At 39.7% G+C, this 19,430-nt stretch overlaps 1 protein-coding gene across 1 annotated transcript in view; it reads left to right on the forward strand.

Moving 5' to 3' along the window:
• The first annotated feature begins 947 nt into the window (after positions 1–947).
• LOC129238026 (uncharacterized) overlaps positions 948–19,430 on the forward strand; it is a 51,235-nt gene continuing 32,752 nt past the window's right edge. Inside the window, exons 1-2 of the mRNA XM_054873058.1 lie at positions 948–2,100; positions 2,192–2,450. Coding sequence (XP_054729033.1) covers positions 948–2,100; positions 2,192–2,450 — 1,412 coding nt within the window. The remainder of the gene's footprint in view (positions 2,101–2,191; positions 2,451–19,430) is intronic.

A 19,430-nucleotide genomic window follows, 5' to 3' on the forward strand; every position in this document is an offset into this window, starting at 1 on the left:
GCGAGAAAGTTTGCCAGTTAGATGAAAATTTTAATAAAGAAATTATTTCTTAGTGCAAAATTGAAACACAGCAATATTAAAGTTATTTTCATCATTATTTTAAGCTCCTGAACTTGAGTTAGTCTCGCAAATTCGTTAATTTTGTATACAAATAAAATTATGTCATCCGTTATTAAACTAAAAATTCTAAAATATTTTGTCAACCTCTAATATGCATTTCATTCGCGTCGCCCTGTCCTTTTACATAGATTGCATTCTTTTGAGGCATCCTGTTTTCTGGTCTAGCAAATACAACAACCTCTCCGTGTTATTCAGATAAACAGACAGTCGCGGACATCGAAAATTACTATCCACAGTTGTTCAAATAGCGTAAGTAGCACTCATAACCCTCTGAAGCCAAATTGTTTACTCTCGCTTAACTTTTCGTTCTGTGAACTCACCACTGTTTTATATATTTTCTGCAGAGTTCTCGTAAACATGGTTTATGAAAAATCTAAATTTTTAGGCGAGCATATTTATCTACTTTTTATTAGGAATTTCGGAATTAGAATTTATGCTAATGCCGATTTTTTGTTTTAGTGGTAGAATTGTTGAATATTTTTGTTAAACAAAAAACTAAAAATTAAATGTAAAGTCTCTTAGTGTGTTTTGTAGAGTATTTATTTTATTCTATTCAGTAAATCTCACTGTTCCAGTATTTCAATGCCGCTACAGCAATGCTTAAATGGACAAAACAACAAACATTTTCGTTTCCTCTAGACGTCTCTCAACTACACACAGAACAGCCTTTCAAAAACAACAACCCCACCTCCAACACTCATTCGAACCTAAACTTTAATGTCGTTTCCAACATTCGATCATCGCGCCCTATTAAACGACACTGCAGTGGAAATTGTCTAAAAGCCCATCCGCAATTTATCGTAGCCAACAATCAAGCCTCCAAGAAAATGCCCACTATGACGCACGTCCTCGAACGCCGGCGCATTCAACGCTACTCGCTTGACAATCAACTGGATACACATTCCCCGCGTCGCGTCCGCCATTCACTCACCACCGCAGCCAATAAGGAGAATTTCGGTGTCCATTTTACGCGCAGCTCCTTCGGCAACACGAGCCTCACCGCCTTTCAGGATCTCAGCAATGGCAAGAGCCCGCTACGTCAAACACAAACCAATGTGACTTTAAATGTAAAGCGCCAAAATGCAAACAATAGCGGTACGCCGACAACGCGAAACCGTTTCTCTGATGACTTTGCCTCCGGGGAGCCGGAAGATACGCCTTTGAGCCACCTTCGCTTCCGAAACGTATCGCGCGACGATTCACTCTCCTCTTCGAGAATGGGCGATGTGACACTGGATCGCATGTTGGATGCGATTATCGAGAGCGCTCGCAAGGATGTACAGCGTATGCAGGCAATGCGTCCAACAGAAAGTGATCAGCAGCAGCAGCAAGTGGCACTCACGCCCGGCAGCGACTCGCCGGCCATTGTCAGCGATAACGAATTGAGCATTCACGAAATGGAGGTACGTACGCCAACGCATCTGAAGCGACAACGCGTGGTGCGACGTAAGAACACCAAAACAACAGATACACGTCGCAAAATAGATGCGCACGTGGCAACGGCAACGGCAACAGCATCGCGGATAATTTCGCCGCAGCCATTGATCGGACTAACTCTGCCCGAAGGCATACCGAGCCCAGACACGCCGCTCTTCAAGAATGTCGACACGCATAAAGCACAACTTTCAGCATTTATGATCGGAAATAATTATGCGGCTGCAGTGGCAACAACGATGACAGAGACCGAACTGCAGCTGCAGCAACGTTGCTCAACGCCGACTCTGGAAGATACGCACTCGATCAAGCGGTGCCTCAGCTTTTCATCTGCTAGTGATGACGAAGACGACGTGGACTTCAGCAATGCCGCAAAACGCAGTTCGATGGCATCCTCCAACACGAGCTCCACAATGGGCGATCATTGCTGTTCGGAGCGTGCCTCACGTAACTCGCAGGGCTCGTGGAAAGGTGCAGGTGGTACCGCAGTGCGCGGCAATGTCGAGTTGTCCATACATGTGGAGCGGCAGCAATTAAATGTACATGGTGAGTTCCAATTTATTGGGCGGTGGAGAGAATTTAAATATCGTAGCATAAAACACTGTTACTTTCAATTACTCCTTCTTCTTTTTTACAGTTATACGCTGTCGTGATTTGCAGCGTCCGAATGGCTCTACTGCGCTGAATGCGTACGTGAAGGTGGCGCTCATAAATAACAATCCAGCTACCAAGGCAGCGGAGAGTTGCTTCCAACGCACTGCTGTGCATCGACATTCGAGTCGGCCGTACTTCGATCATAGGTTCAGATTTAATTTGGGTGCGCAGGCGGAAACTGACGCTACAGGTGCAGGCGGACGTCTACAATTGGCAGTGTGGCACCGAGACCGCCAACTAAAGTGAGTACGATCGCAAAGAGCTCACTGGTATAAAAATTCATACTTCTTAGAATTAGATGGTTTTGAGTTAATCGCTGGTTAAATGCACGCAGAAGCCGTGATAGATGCGCTTGAGCTCCAAATTTCTAAATGGCATTGGAGTGGTACAAATTTCAGATTATTACTCATACAAAATTAGTTTCTAACAACGCTGTTAACTATTTGGAGCTCTGTCAACGCATTTAATAGCGTTTCGATATATGTATTGAGTCAAATTTAACCAACGATTAAAAAACCAGCCCCAAATCGCCTTTTAAACATTCCTATTAAGCAGGTTTCGAGCTGTAAAACAAGTAAAATTTTCCCTTAAGCAGGCGTAAATCCTTTAACTTTTGCCAATACGCTACCACAGTCCTAATTGTTGCGCCTGAATATTTTATGACCCACTTACATATTAATAATTGAAAAAGCAAGCGCTCACTTACTAAGCCTCCAATGTCACCTCCGTGCTCCGTCTTGGCGCTGGTGTGCCTGTCGTCTTTAGGCTCTTAGGTTTGTAATTAAAAGAGTGACAGCTAGCGTTCATTGTCCTCGCCAAATATAGGCGGGGAGAGTAAATTGGAAAGGACGAACGTATCTCATAGGTCTTACAGGAAGAACGATTATGCGTTAACCCACTCACACATACCCATCCACGTGCTTGTGAAAAGACGGATTGTACAAAAATGGCAACAGTGCCGCTCATAAAATGTCATTTATTTTTAATTAGGATGCATCAATTTGTTGCCTTTGAACAGGTGGAGTAGTAAATTTAAATAGAATTAATTAAAAAGTGCAACATTTGATGGAGTAAAAATTGTCGCGGCCCATTAGAGATTTGCCTCAATCTATCGCCATGCCTTTACATTCTTCAAAGCTTGATATACTTAGTTATTAGTTCTTAAGTTGTATTGTTTGCTTAACTGCTAATGAAATTTTTCTAATTGCAAGCCCCGCTGCAGACGGTTTTTTTCCTTTCTCTCCTTATTCAATCTTCACACAATCAAAGCATACTTTTCCTTTCATTTGCTTTGTTCGCTTTCACCATTTCATTCCTTTTCAATAGTGCAGCTAAATGTGTTCTTGGCGCTTTTTGGCTTCCACTCCCTCTATTTCGCTTGTGCTTCTACCCCTCACTTGTGCGTTTTTGCAACACAGGCTTGTGTAGTCTCACATTTGTCTCTCGCCCCTCACATCCTAAAAATATGCTACACGCAATGCACCTATAGCGCAAACATTGCGGATTGAGCGCTCCAGGCGACGCCGGAATAAAGTGGCAATGAATGGAAAAACGCTTAACGGGTGGTAAACAGATAGCCCAGCGCAGGGCGGAATGTGGTAGTCTGTGCAATACTGCACGCGCTTTCGTGCATTTCCACCTAATTTTTTATATAAACAAAGTCACACGGCCTAGTTGAGCGTCTCTACTTCGTTGCTGGTGTGTCTACATGTCAGTCCATCTGTTGGTGTATATGTTAAACAGTAGTGGAATTTTGGCGCATGCGAATTAGATGATTAGCGATTGAAAGCGAGCGAGCAAGAGAGCAAGCGGAAGTGAGAAAAAGTGGAGAGAAATCGGATGAACTGTCGGAAAATGGTTCAACTTGTGGCATTAAGATGCGGACAGCTGTTTGAACTGGGATCCACAGCACATGGCTAGCCATTTAAAAATATATGCAATTACAAAAACTTACACAAAAAAAATATTTTACACTTTTTTATTGTTTCAAATTTTTTTGTTTTTGTCCACTTTCTAAATTCAAAATTCCTCACGACTGAAACTATTTTTCTCTACTTCTTATCTACTTCTCAATTTTCTCCCACAACCCCAACATCATTCTAACCTCAAAATTCAACCCCGCTTTAAGCATTCAGGCATGTAAACAAATTGTCGGCTGCCGGCAAAATTAAACGACTTCACGTGCACCCACCACTTGTCAGCTCAGAGTACATCGGCACGCAAGCTAAATTCCACAAATCAACCGATTTCGTAAGCTTTTCATGGGCGCTCTCGCAAAATTTCGTACGCTCTGGCCATGCGCTCAGCTGCGCCTAGTTTCATGCCCTCAAAAAATTTCTGGGCGAAATTTTCCATACTCAAGCTCGACTGAGCTCAGTTTGTCCTTTCTGCTGATGGTGTCAAAACGACTTCGCGGAAACCGAAACGCTATCAGGACGGTCCAAACAGTGCTTTCCATAGCCTAGACTGAAGTCAGTGGGGCACCTTGTGCAAACATCACTAAAAAGGCATACATATGGAAAAATAAAAAGCAAAATTACTGAGCACCAGCGAATTATGTGCTTGCTGTATTCTTTCTGGAATACTGACGAAGAAAATCAATTTTCAATCAAATGTGGCGTTCGCTGTGAAAAGTAGGGTAGAGAAAAAGCAACTGGAACATGCTTCAAGTGAAAGTATGTTGCTAAATTATATAATTCATTAACGCGCAACGATCGAACGAAGACGAGCCGAGCAGCATGGAACTCTAAAGTGGATAAGTGAATGTGACAGTGCTGGCTAGCGCGAGTTGGTGTGCTGGTGTATATGAGTTGAAGCAAATTGTAGCAAAAGTATTATTACCAAAGAAATATTTTCCGTCGAAATGCATGCACATAAATGATACCAAACACGAAGGAAAGGATATTGAAATGAAAAAATCAATAAACTCTCAAATAACGTGATTGAAAAAATATTTAAATATCGCATTTCATATCCTAGTTTTCGATACTTCATATCTGTTTGTGTGTGATTTTGGTTGTGTGCGTGCGCCTGTGCTTATGGCGTGATTCCCGTTAACTTTCTTAGATATTGGGATAACAGGAAGCGAAAGAGCAACTGCAAAGTGGAGTTGCCGACCGAGTGAGCCATCGAACTATGAGTGCATAGTAAAATGTGAGAAGTACATCAACGAGCCAGCTGACTAAGCGACCGAAAGGCGCACGAGGCAAGACGCTCATGAAATGCTTGCCTCTGCAGTAAGTTCGCGAAACGGGAATTTCATGTGTTGGCATTTCGATTGCGACGCTTATGTCAGCAGCTAAAGCAAACAGTTAACATTCGCCCGGTACGCAGCGGTCTTTTCGTAATCTCCTCAACCGCCTGCTGCTTGCACTGGACTGTCTATATCCATTTATATATTATCTATATACATATACATATAATTCGCATACACATATGTATATGTATGAATATGTCTACAACACGTAGAATATCAGTACAAGCAAGTATACACAGTCGGGCTTACATCCGTATCCGGTTCCCTATACAATTAGATTTGTGTTTTTTGAATTTGCTCCGTCTGTGTTTGCCTGTTTGCAGTTGTGTGACTGAGTGCGTGCGAGCAATGGCAAAGTGTGTTGTGCCACAGCAGTGAAACAACGCACCTCTGAGAAGACAAAGGACAGCGCAAAAGGTTAATCGAATATTCTACAATGATGTAGAGACGCACGTAAAATCACTGTGAGATAATCGAGTTCTTTTTGTACGGCGACGTTCAAATGTAGAGCGCGTGAATGCACGCTTAGCATGTAAAATAAAAACACGTTTCGTGATTTTTAAACGCGAAGAAATTTAAAAACAAGAAAGGGAGTGATTGCGGTTGAGCGACCAGAGTCAAGGATAGATGTGCAACTATCAAGCAACGGACGGCAGAGAATGTAAGTGAATAAGGAATTTGAAAATTTTATGCACGCACAACATTTTCGATACAATAACTCAAATAAAATGGAATGACACAATGCGATACAAAGCACGAAATGCACAAGCAACAAAACGAAATATTTTAAAGTAAAACGAAGCTAACAAAAATTAATCAAAATAAAAGAATGCAAAAATTTTTCTAAATAAATGTTTAGTATTTTTACCTAGACTCTTGAAAATTACCGCACTGCGCTGCCAAAAACCTAACCTAGCTTTTCAAATTTCATAAACTGGATTCAAAGTTTGGCAGAAACCTGCGATATACTGTAATAAAAACAAAACAAAAAATAAATTAAATGAAAAAACATTAAATTAATCAGAACAAAGTTAAATGAAAAACTATGCCAACTTAATTTTTAGAATTTTAAAATGACCAGACTGTGCCTTGAAAACCTAGCATTTTAAATTTCACTACGATTTTCCATCAAAAAATCACATTTATTTAGTCGCCAAAAACTCGGTATTTATTGTTTGTTATCATTCAATTTGTTTTCGGAGCATAAAATGAATTTTAAAACTCATTCGCCACAAAGCTGCCATCATCAGCATCACCACATAGCAGTCGCACACATACAGCAGCAAATACGAGCAATGGCACGTGCCACACCTGGCACTCAGTTGGCAACAACTCATTACCACAACTCGCAGATACGAAGGAGCCTGCCCCAAAATTTCCACCGCGTTAATACCAATAAAATCAAGCATCCACCTTCCACGCTGCCTGTGAACTCGTAATTTGCTAATGGTTTTTTTTTGTAGCAAAAGCAAAAGGTGAGAACAGACAGACATTGGCGTGGTGTTGCACAGTTGTGGATACGAGCTGCTGGAAGGACGTGTTGGCATGCTGCCGACTTTCGCGCCATCACTTCCCATGCTTGCAGCATGGTACACGCCACTTGCTGCTGCACGATCCATTCGCAAATTCTCACTTTTTACAGGCGCACATTTCCCACATCCGCACACATGCTTATACATGTACGTGTATAGCACAGCAGGAGCGGGGCACAAGGGAATAATATTCGTAATTTAGTGCTAAGCCAAGTGAACGCCAAATGAAATGGAATGAAGGTGATGGAGCAAATAAAAAATAAGAAGCAAGTAGAGATAGCATTTCGCGTGGATGAAATTCGGAATGAGCGGAGTCCGTGTCACGCTCTTTTGAGCCAAAATAAATATTGCTTCAAAGCTACGTTAACATGCATACATGCACACGTCCACTGCCTGCTCGTCTCGACAAATCTTTTTCTGTACTATGTTTCGTATTTTATTGCTCCACTTTCTTTGAGTTTCGGTTATTGATGAGCAGCTGCCGCAGCGTTGAAAGCGTTGCAGTGGTAGTGTTGGCATCCACGGGGCTGCTGGCGTTTGGTGTTTGTGTAAATCGTGGCAAGGCATACGGCCACATAGCTAGTATTGGGAGATCTATTCTCCAACTCACTCTGCTACCAGGCTACCCTCTCTGGTGCCGTCCTTGTGGCCGTTGTGACCTCTGTGACTGCTGCTGTCGCTACTGGCATCTGTAGTTATTTATAAATGAGTTTACGAAAATTTGGTTATCTTTTGACAATTTATATTTGCTTATTCGGTGGAGACTTTTGTATTGGCGGAATTGGTGAAGCAAAAAATTGAAACTTTTTTACACTTTTTTGAAATCGGGTTTTAATTGAATCATATTTGCTATATCTGGCGATTTTTTACTATACATTTTACTTTCGCTTGGCTTTGAGAAACTTCAAATTAAAAAACTTTTAAATTATAATTAAAATAAACACCGAATAGTGAATTTATTTAGCCATTGCGGTTACGAGCATAAAAAAGTTTCCAAATTAATTTTAATTGCCAAACTTTGTCTGAAATGTCCTTTCACAGAAGAAAAAAAAATATAGTGCTGCAGGCATTTATCATAAAAGTTACTTTATAAGTGCTTAACTTTTTTCATCTGCAAGCGAAATGCTTAGTCAGCAACCACAAAACAAATGAAGTCAATTCATTGTTGGTATCAAAAAATATCAACTGGAAATTGAAGAAAAATTTAGGCGAAAGCATTTGTAGCTGTATAGAGTTTTAAGCAGTAAGCTCCTAAAAATCAGTCTAACGATTTTTGCAATAAAAACTTGATAGAACTTAATAGAAAATTTGATTGCCACTTAAGTCATGAACCATTTTTTTTTTAAATTTTAGATTCTTGCCCTTTGACCGCAGATTACATTTCGATATACTTGAACTTATACTTCCCTTTTCTTTAGGGTAGTTGCAACCATGCAAAATAATGACGCTCACAGGCACAACTAACTCACTCACTTGTCCTGGCCATTATTTCGCACTTTGCACTACTAAGTAGCAAGAAGAAACTAGCTTGTGTAGATTTTCTATGAAGTTGTGGCTATGCCACGAGATAAGCATATCTTGCTCGCCAGCTCGAACCAGCAACGACAGCCATGGGGCTAGTCATTTTGTTCAGTTGTTTTTGTTGTGATATTGTAAATTTGATATTGTCGTTGTTGTTGGGTGAGCCATTTGTTGTTTTTATTGTTATTTTGCGTATTTGTTCTAAGAACGGCGTCTCTGCTGCTTTTTGTTTCTGCTTCTGCCTACTTTGCTCACCAATATTGCCATAATCAATGGACATACATACTTTGTTGCACAACTGAAGGCGCATGCATGGGCTCACTTATATGCAAGTGTGGGTATGGTGGCTGTTTGAAAAGACCTGTGCCATTTTAAATTTTCTAAAATGTAATTAGATGTGAATTTTGCTTGAAAGTACTGCTGTGGAGGGCGCTGTGGGTGCACTCCACTTACCAACGAGTAAATCCACACACATATCCTTAAGTCCTATGTATGTTGGCATGCCATTTCAAGCATGATGCAAATGACAAATGTCCTCAAAACACTCGTCTGACATAATAATGAAAGCAAAAGCAAAACGAAACATTTATGCAAGAGCAGCAGCAGCAGAATGGGCCTGGGTGTAGAAATATTGAACTTGCATGCGAGCGGAAAAGCACAATTTTAGGCTCAGTTTTGTAAATGCTTCTAGAACAGACAAGTAATTGCTCGGTATTTATTGCATAATTCTTTTCTTCTCACTTACAAGAAGGAATATTTCTAAGCGCATGCAGTGCGTATGTAGTAGTAATATGTCTGAAATAGATTTCTAAATGTTGCCATTCTATATCAAAACATCGATCATAACGAGAGTGTTGCTGCTATAAGCTGTTGTTGTGTTTGTTTTTCTGCGTAGCCTGCGAAGAAACACAGCAATTAATTATGCGTTAATAATTTTGAATATCTATTAAAATTACGCATGCAAATGCCTTGTCGCATTAATCAAATTTTTATTAACAAACACCCACCCACAAGCATAAATACAACATACACAGATATGTAACCATTATGTAACATTTGTTGTAATTATGCCTGCAAATAACGTGGATGTTATGCGAGGTTACTTACATGGAAATAATTTGCAAACAAATGCGCACTCGTACTCATACATGTGCATTGTTACAGTGTGTGTATGCTGCTTGCGGCTATGCTTTTTAGTCATTATAAATAGGCAATAATTCCGTTACGGTTATTGAAAACCACTAAGCTACGCCAGCAATGCACATTAACGTCACTCAAACGCACACCATTGTATAAAACAGTAGTAATGGGGAATTTCAAGTATTTTTGGGTGCCAAGTGTTTTGGTTCTACAAAAATATTGACGGTATTTTGCACGGAGCTGATTTTGAATGCCTCCAATTTGGACATTTTTCATAAAAGCCTATGACATAGCGACCTGGTTCATACAAGTATATAAAAAAACTCTAAAGCACTGCGGAAATACCTATAACAATTCCTAAAAAGCAACTCAGAATGTCAAAAAAATTGATATTAATGACTCTGAAAGAGTGTTTTTTTTTTGTTTTCAAAAAAGCAAAGGCTTCCTTATACGGAGAGATTAATTATCAGAAAAGAAAAGGAAAAATGTGAGCATTTTATTATTCATTTTTTGTTTTTTGTGAATTTTTTTATGTATGAGTATTTATATCAAAAATATTAAACTTAAACATTTTTTTGCTTTTTTTCCTACTAAGATTTGTCTTTGAGTATCAATCATCCCAGAAGTTTGAGTATCAAAGAGTTTGGAAAACACAGCCGACACAGTTTGCCTTAGAAATATATTTATTCACAAATACTTTTATAAAGCCTTACAATTTTTTGTTCGATTTTTACTGGACACACTTTCTGGTTTGAATATTATTAATTTTTGCAGTTCAAGCAAAAGTAATTTTTAAATGCACTTTAATACCAAAAGTATTTAATATCTTTGCAATATTTTTGGAGGCTTATTTTTAGCAATTCAGCTAGCGATTTTGATACACATTCAAATTCACATGTTTGATTATTTCTGCAAGTATTGAACAAGAAAAATATTTCAAGCGCTATTCCGACAGAGTAAGGCTACTGCGTTTAGAAAGTATAGTGACCCCCTTAGACTTATTTGCTATGTTGAAATATGCATTGCCACACAAGTGAGTACATTTGCACAGGTTGGCTGAAAAGTATCGAAAGTGACCCCTTGCAGCCAACAGACCAAATAACATTTCTGTGCTTTCATTTGAACACAAACAAAATTATTTCGAGCTGTCATTTCATTCCTTGCCTACAAGCCATTTGAATTGTGATGCAAGTGTATTTTTTTAGAATGGAAAGAACTGAATACCGGACTCAATACCGAATTCTTTGTTTTTGTAAGTTCCTTATCAACAGAAATTCATTGAAAGTGGAATCGAATGTCTACTTGAATTCTGGCTGCACAATGATGAGGTTTAGAGTTTAAACGCGGTTGTACAACTGTTGAAAATAAACAGCTGAATGCAAAAACACCAGAAATCATTCAGCTAGTATTTAGCATTGTTTGTGGACGTCTAAGTTTGACTTAAGATTAAATTACTGATACTATGGGCATCTCTGATGAACGAAGACTTACGTATTGAAAATTTGTTCTGAAAGTTAGTGGCGAGTTCGTTAAGAATTCAACAAAAAACTGTGGAACAGTATTCTTCAGAGGTCCCAGAAAATCGTCACAGAGATAGCATAGAAATATTGGAATTGCAATAAGGATATTGAAATTTAGGGAGTTTATGTGGAATATAAATTAAAACATTCACTTTGTTTTATTTTTGCCTTCTCACTTTTCGACCAACCTGTGGCAAAGTGTACGAATACAAACTATAAAAATATTTTTCAATTCCTTTCGTTCAAGTGTTTATAGTAGCTGGGCAGGTTGGCTATTTTCGCCATTGATTGCATTAAAAATACAACAGAGTTTACTTCCAACTTTCTATTTACTGCTTTCCCTACTTTCTGCAGTTTGTTGGTTTAGGCAGCTACTAATTTGCCACTTGCCTCGCTTCTTCGGTTGGATACCTGTAATGTTTAGGTTGAAAATGTCATTTAAATTTTTAATAAGGCACTCAAATTTGATAGACACATACATATGCTGACTATTTCTTTTCCTTAAAATGCAATGGCAAGCCAATTTGCAAACGCTTTGAATAAATCAGTGACGAATTAGAAACCACGTCAGACTAATGCAAATAAAACGGCTTGTTGAGCGAAAGCAGGCACGCGTAAAAGAAAAAAACTGATTTTGACTTGCCACTCAATAATACATTATGCTCAAATTGAAGTTTCAGTTTAAAATTGAATGCACTCACGCCGCCACAGAGCTTTCAACACAATTTAGCCACACGTTACTTATACGCCTCGTCCTAAATCGGATTTCAATTTGCTGATCGCAGTGTCGCATTAAAAAATTGTGATAGAGAAAGAACAGGAAAATAAATAAAGGAAGAAATTGAATGGATAAACTACTGCTTTGGTTTAAATAGCAAAAATCTCTCCCGTGTGCTACGTGCTTTACTAGGAAAGTGTTTTTTAGCGGGCGTGGTTTGTATGTCAAGCGAGGAATGTGTCTTCGATGGTGTATAGTACTTTATGCGCTAATGGAGCTTATGGGAATATGTGCTTGTACGAGCGCATTATATGCTTAACCTTTCGCTTATACTCAACTTCATTTAATACTAAATCCTTTTGCTTCACTCAGCTTTCAAATTCAAATTCAAATAACAATGCTGCACGTCATAGCGCCATGCGACAAAAGATTTCTTCATCTCTGGGCTTGGCGGTTGCTGGGAGTGGGTGACATATAAAAAGCAATTTTCTGTTATTAAAATAAATCTCTTGCAGAAATGTGCTAGCGAATAGAAGGAAGTATACGAGTATATTGAATGCATGTAAAATATGAATAATATGCTGAATGGGAAATGGAAAATAGAAAATGCATTGTGAAGTCAAAGTTGTCGGCAAATAGATGAACGTTAATTTGATCAGAGTGCCGAACTTCATTCCATACCATAGCTGAACAAAATTTATGTATAATTCAATCACATTCGACACCTAGTGCCACAAATTAGCGCATAACTGAGATTTAAAATTTGTTTTTATGACCGATGAAGTCGCCAGGGTTCTATGAACTTTACTTAGAAACTTAGATTTATTTATTATTAATTTTAGATCAACCTCCACAAGTCTTTTTATTGCCAAGTTCAGCTTAGCAATGTTACAAATAAAGCTTTCTATTATTATTTCAGGATTTTTTTTTTATTTTCTGCACTTCATTCGTTTACTTCAAGCACTTTATTTTCGCAAACCCATTGTTATATACTATTTTGAAGTACATACAGGGTGAACAATATGAAGTGTTACCAACTTCACACTGCTTGTATCTGTAAAACAGCTCATGACATCAACGTCAAAATTGTTCTAATGACAATTCAATATACTATATTGTTTATAAGCCATCAAAAGCATTTGCGTCTCAGTTTTGTTGAATTTTTTTTCTGTGATGGAGTTCAAACGTAATAGTGTCATTGCGTTATATTTGGCTGGAAAATCACAACCTGCCATTGTTCGTGAGCTCAGTCACCTCAAAGTGAATAAAATGTTTGTGTATCGCACTATAAAACGTTACAATGATACTGGTTGTATTGCAAAACGCTATGGAGGTGGACCAAAAAAACCGCAACAACGCCAGAAATGGTTGGGAAAGGGAAGGCTCGACTTGAACGAAATCCACGTCGAAGTAGAAGAAAAATGGACAAAAAACTGAAAATATCGCAAGACAGCATTCGACGCATATTGAAAAATGAGTCCAAGGTCAAGGCTTACAAGTTCCAAAAATCACACGATCTTTCACCCCAGCAAAAAAGAGTTCAGTGCGAAAGAGCAAAGGCCGTGTTGCGTTTGCACGAACGTGGCGAATTTCTGATGAAAAAAATTTCCCAATTAAGCAGTTCATAAACACTCAATACGATCGTGTTTACTTGACCGAACGCTCATACGAGAATTTCAGCCTACGTATGGCCACTCGAAGCAATTTCCCATCGCAAGTAATGGTTTAGACCGCAGTGACCGCTGATGGACGCTCTCCAATCGTTTTTATCGAGCCTGGTGTCAAAGTGAATGCGACTTATTATCGGGAAAATGTTTTAGAAACCGCTTTAGAGCCGTGAACACGCAAACATTTCGGTCGTAGACCATGGACGTTCCAACAGGACTCGGCACCGTCTCATAAAGCTCGTGTAAACCAAGAATGGTTAAAAAATCATGTTCCACACTTCATTTCGTCCACAGAATGGCTTATAAATTCGCCAGACGCAAATCCGGTGGACTATTCCATCTGGTCCATTTCGGAGAACAAGGTGAGGACTAAAAAATATGCTAGTATGGATGCGCTGAAAAAAGCGATTATACGAGAATGGTCCAAAATACCTCAAGATCACATTCGTACAGCATGCAGCTCATTTTTTGACCGTTTGAAGGGTGTAGTCAAGGCAATAGGTGATCATATCGAGCTAAAGTGAATATATGTTAAAATTGTAATCATTTTTGAACAATTGTGAATTGAAATTGTAATCATCTTTGAAATCAATAAAAACTAATTTCACACAAAAAAGTTATGGTGTTTTGAATGGGTGGCACTTCATATCGTATCACCCTGTATATAAGTACATATGTAAGTGCATGCGCACATGGAAATGTACAAATATATGTACGGAAATATAATCGAAGGTGCTTGGTTCTGCCGACATCATGCAGCGTGCTTATGGGAAGTTTTTCTCTGTGCTGCCGGCAACAAAATCGCATTAAAAAGGCATATTGCGCAAAGTGGAAATTCTGATAACTGCATACTAAGGACCGTATATGCATACAAAAGTACTTATATACCTATAGTACTGTGCAAACAGATAATAATACAAATATAGATATGAACAAATATGTATATAAAATTATGTAGTTATGTGGAAAACCACAAACGCAGCTACAAAGCATGAGAAAATTGCAAACTTTTAAAGACGTGTCTATTCGTTGCTATAACAAAAACTGCGACTGCGTTAGTGCCTTGAAATATGCATTGACTTTTTTTAAATAAGAAAACCAGTCAAAGTGATTGGCAGAAGAAACGCTTAAAACCTTGGCAGTTGCTGTTTCTTTACAAGTATATTCTTTATTTTGTGTTTCTTTTTTTGTACTTTTCCCTAACTCTTTTGCCTCATGCAAGAAACTAAAGTACATTGTTCATAAGTAGGTTTTGTTTGCAACACAAAAATGTGTATAACATTTCCATTAAAATATTTACCTGCGCCATTTTTAAATGCCCATATGACATTGTTCTGCGCTTGGGCCATTTGATTCTCATTTTTTGTAACATCTGGAAAAAAGAGGGTGTTGTTGAGGATAGCTGTTGAAAATTTCAAAAGTAGTAACAAGAAATTTTCAAGTTTCTTTTCGACTTTAAAAAACTTCTTTATAAAAGGTGGTTTAAAAAAAACGTATTAAAGTAACTGAGAGCAGGTAGTTAGTCCGGCACTTGCCAAGTAGCACTAAAGCGCCGTTTTGATACCATTATGAGACCTCCAACAAGCAGATATCTACAGCCAGCCAGAGCTGTTGGTGCAATGGAGAAGATTGATGGAATTCAAGTTGGCACTCTGTCCCAGGTTGACGAAGAAGGGAGCGCCCAGTGAAAATGCTCAACAGTCTCCTTCTCTGAAAGGTCCCCGCAGTTTCTGCAATAGGGTTGAATGGTAAACCTAGTTGTTCCGCGTGTGTTCCGATCATCCAATGACCGGTAAACACACCTACGAGTTTGGAAATTGAATGGTGAGGAATCGCCAGAACTTTTAGAGTCCTCCGTCTATTGTACTGGTGGCAAACTCCATCTGTCCTGCGCTATTCTGAGAAATAAGTTGTGCGATTCCCCTTTAACAACAGTCGAGAGGATGCCGATGTCGGGTAGGAGACATCTGAGGTCAATTCGGTCGATCTCTACCTTGCAAGTTCATCAGCAATTTCATTTCCCCTGTACGTTTCTATGTCCTTGAACTCAGATCATAGAAATGTTACTTGCACAACCAAGAGATTTGATCTCCTCCTTACAGGAGTGAACTAGTTTGGCTCTGCTCTATGGCGTCGTCAGATCCTTGATTGTTGCTTGACTATCGGAAAAAAATTAATATCTTCTTCGCTCCCGCATTTCCTAAGCATTTTGCATGCCGGCAGGATCACAAAGACTTCTGCTTGAAAAACACTAGGCTGTTTTTGGCTATTTAAAGGATTAGGCTGATTAGGAGAAAATCTCTGATCTGACTCTCGATCTCAGCTTGGAATTGTCAGTGAAGACAGAGGTATCAGTATCGGTACTGATTTTTCTTTAGTTTCAATCCTGCCTACTTGGAAACATTGCCCTGGCACGACCATATCCCTTGGGAGATTACCTCCAGAAAGCAACTTCCTTTAACCTGATTGTACTTTAGGCAGAGATGGAAATAACGTAAAACGAAACGATATTCAGAGCAGCACTTGTGATGCCAATGCAAACAATCCTTTACAGCCTCCCCAGTTTAGTGATATTATAGCCCTTCCGAAGGGCTTCCCACAAAACCAGGCATTTATCAGTTAAAATTGGCAGAACCACTACGTTGTTCATCCAACGAACATCTTGGGTTGAGCACCCAAAATGTGCTCTGAAAGGTTTATTTTAAGCGCTTCAATTATACCATTAAATTCTAAATATGCCTCAAAACTGTTTTTAAAATCTTATAAGCCTAGAGATATACTTTTAAAATTTACATAAATTGATTTTAAAAGCACAGAGACATATTGACAATTTATTCGTTTCTTAATTAATTTTGATAATTTTTTTATGAAAATATATTTCATGCTCCTACAAAAAACCACATAAATCCAAGTTCAAATTAAAAAAAAGAAATGTATCAAAATTTCAAACTATACAAGTTTATTACCCATTGAGTTGTGGCAATGTAAGGTGCAAGTTTGAAGTAGCTCAAGAATCGTTTTGATTTATCACAGTTTTTTCTAGCGGTCGAATTAATATCCTTTCGGAGGCGGCACAAAACTGTAGGTCCCTCCATTTGTGAGAAAACACCATAAAGCACAACACCCCCAACAAAGGGTGTAAGCGCCAATAAAAACTTTTATTCGTGCGGAAATTGGTGTGTACTCGTATTGCCAGCTGGAAACACCTTTACATACGCCAAACAACCAGTAGTGAGTGTGCAGCCTGCGTGAAGGACATGATTGCCTGAAGAGCCGCCACTCGTGCTCGTCCATATGTATGCGAGAATAAATGTTTTCATTTGACTTCCGTGCCCATTTAATGAAAAATAAATGAAATCAAAAGTTAAACAAAAACAAAAAAAGGGGGAAATGCTGAACGAAAAATTTGCTTACACACCATGCATTTGGATTACGTTTGCACTTTCAATAACTAACTTTAATTGCTGCTGCCATAAATGTTTAGTTCGCAAATGGGCCAGCGAATGGCGCATCGCTTTGGCGTTAAGAACGCTAAGGGTGTTTAAGGGTGCACCTGCGTGCACGCTGGAAAACATACACGTATATTTTTAAATGCGCCACACATCTATGTTGGCAGCGATTTTTCTTCTTATTCTTCCTGCGTAAACACCGAGTCCTTTATGCTTAATGCAGCGCACTGTTGCACTGTTACATTGTGCAGGGTGCAACAACAACATGAATTGAATTTGAAGAGGTCGAGCCAAGGAGCACCAGGAGATTTGGTGGCTCCTAAAATACTCAGGCTAAAAAGCCCATTGTATTTAAAGCTCTGGAAAGGGGGTAGATAGTCAAGGAGGGAGGGAGAAAAGTATCAGAGAAAGAGATAGGAAAGAATAGAGACAGAGATAGAGATAGTTAGTCCTGTGAGAATTTTCCAGATTCTTTGGCGAATCTGTAAATATCCTCCAGTTTTAGAGAACGAATATCACTCATTCCCATGACATCTGAACCCAATACCCGTAGTCGCGCTCTAGCAAAGGCAGGACACTCACAGAGAAAGTGCTCAGTGCTATCCGCCTCCTCCAAGCAGGACAGGCATACCGGGTCCTCGATGATTCCAATGGTGGTCATATGTTGACCCCATGGGTTGTGTCCCGTAATGATGCCGACCATCAACCGAATGTCTTTCCTTCTAAGTTTTAGTAGAAAGTTTGCCAGTTTTCTGTTCGGACTTGTCACAAAACACTTTGCAGTTCTGCAGCGTTCTAGACCGGACCATCGCTCTTTATGTAGATTGCCTACATAATCGTTGATCCAATTCTTGATTCCTGCGGGACTGATTCCGATTATTGGCTCTGGCCCCTGTGGGGGCACCGCTGATCCACGGTTGGCCAATTCGTCGGCGATTTCGTTTCCTTGAACACCGGAGTGTCCTGGAACCCATATAAGTACAAGCCTGTTTTGTCTTGCGACAGAATTAAGCTTCTTCTTACATTCTTGAACAATCTTTGAGGTTTGCTTCGCGTTCTCCAGGGCCTTCAATGCAGCCTGACTGTCACTGAAGACTCCAATCTGTTTCCCGCTCCATCTCCTCTTGATTATCCATTCGGCTACTTTTAGGATGGCAAAAACTTCTGTTTGAAAAACAGTTGCCATTCCCCCCATAGCATAGTGATACTTATAACTATCGTCTAAGTACCATCCGGCTCCAGACCCTATTTCAGTCTTGGACCCATCGGTAAAGAAAATATCCGTCAAACCTCCCTGCATGCATTCTGGATTGCTCCATTGCTCACGCAATGGAAATCTGACATCAAATTTCCTTCCGAATGAAACTGTGGGTATCAGGTCATCTTTAGGTGCCAAAAACAGTGGATACTGCTCCGACAGCAACTTAAAGATTTCTCTGTGTCCCGTAGTTCCATCTTCGTGCCAGAAACCATATTTATGGAGTCTACACATTGCTTTTATTGCTTCCTGTTGTATCTTAAGATCCAGGGGGAGCAAATTAAGCATAGCATTTAGGGCATCACTAGAGGTTGTACTCATGGCACCCGTGATGCATAAACATACACTTCTTTGCAGCCTGTATAGTTCCCGGATTGTGGACTTAACCATGCTCCGTCGCCACCAGACCACAGAAGCGTAAGTGATTATTGGTCTGATAAGTGCCGTGTATATCCATAGGACCACAGCAGGTTTCAGGCCCCAAGTTTTGCCAAAGGCTCTACGGCATTGCTGAAAAATCTTCAATGCACGATTCACCTTCAGTGAAACGTGTGTCTCCCAGGTCAGCTTCTTATCCAAGATTACTCCTAGATATTTAACTTCGTTGGAGAGACCAAGTGTCACACCTTTCAGTGTTGGAAGACTGAGTCCATCCAATTTCCGTTTTCTCGTAAACAAGACTATGGTTGTTTTGTCCGGATTAACGGAAAGACCTTGTCTCATGCACCAATCATCGATTTTGTCAAGGATCCTCTGCACTTTCGTGCAAAGCCTCCTTAAGGATTTATCCGATGTTAGCGCACAGACGTCGTCCGCATATGCTTGGACGTGAAATCCGAGTTCCTGCATCTCCGCTAATAGGGAGTCTACGACGAAGCACCACAGCAGCGGAGAAAGAACACCCCCTTGGGGACATCCTTGCTTGGCCCTGACTGTGATTTGCTCGTCGCCGCTCCCACCAGCGGTTAACAGCCTCTCAGAGAGCATGGAGTATATCCATTTTATAATGGCTTGATTAACTCCATGTCGTTCGGCAGAAGAACATATCGAGCCGAAAGTGGCATTATCAAAAGCCCCCTCAATGTCCACGAATACGCCCATTGTGTATTCGTCAGCTTCCAGCCCAGCTTCAATCTTGCTAACAAGATCGTGTAAGGCTGA

Source organism: Anastrepha obliqua, chromosome 2 (assembly GCF_027943255.1).
Source record: "Anastrepha obliqua isolate idAnaObli1 chromosome 2, idAnaObli1_1.0, whole genome shotgun sequence".
NCBI lineage: Eukaryota > Metazoa > Arthropoda > Insecta > Diptera > Tephritidae > Anastrepha > Anastrepha obliqua.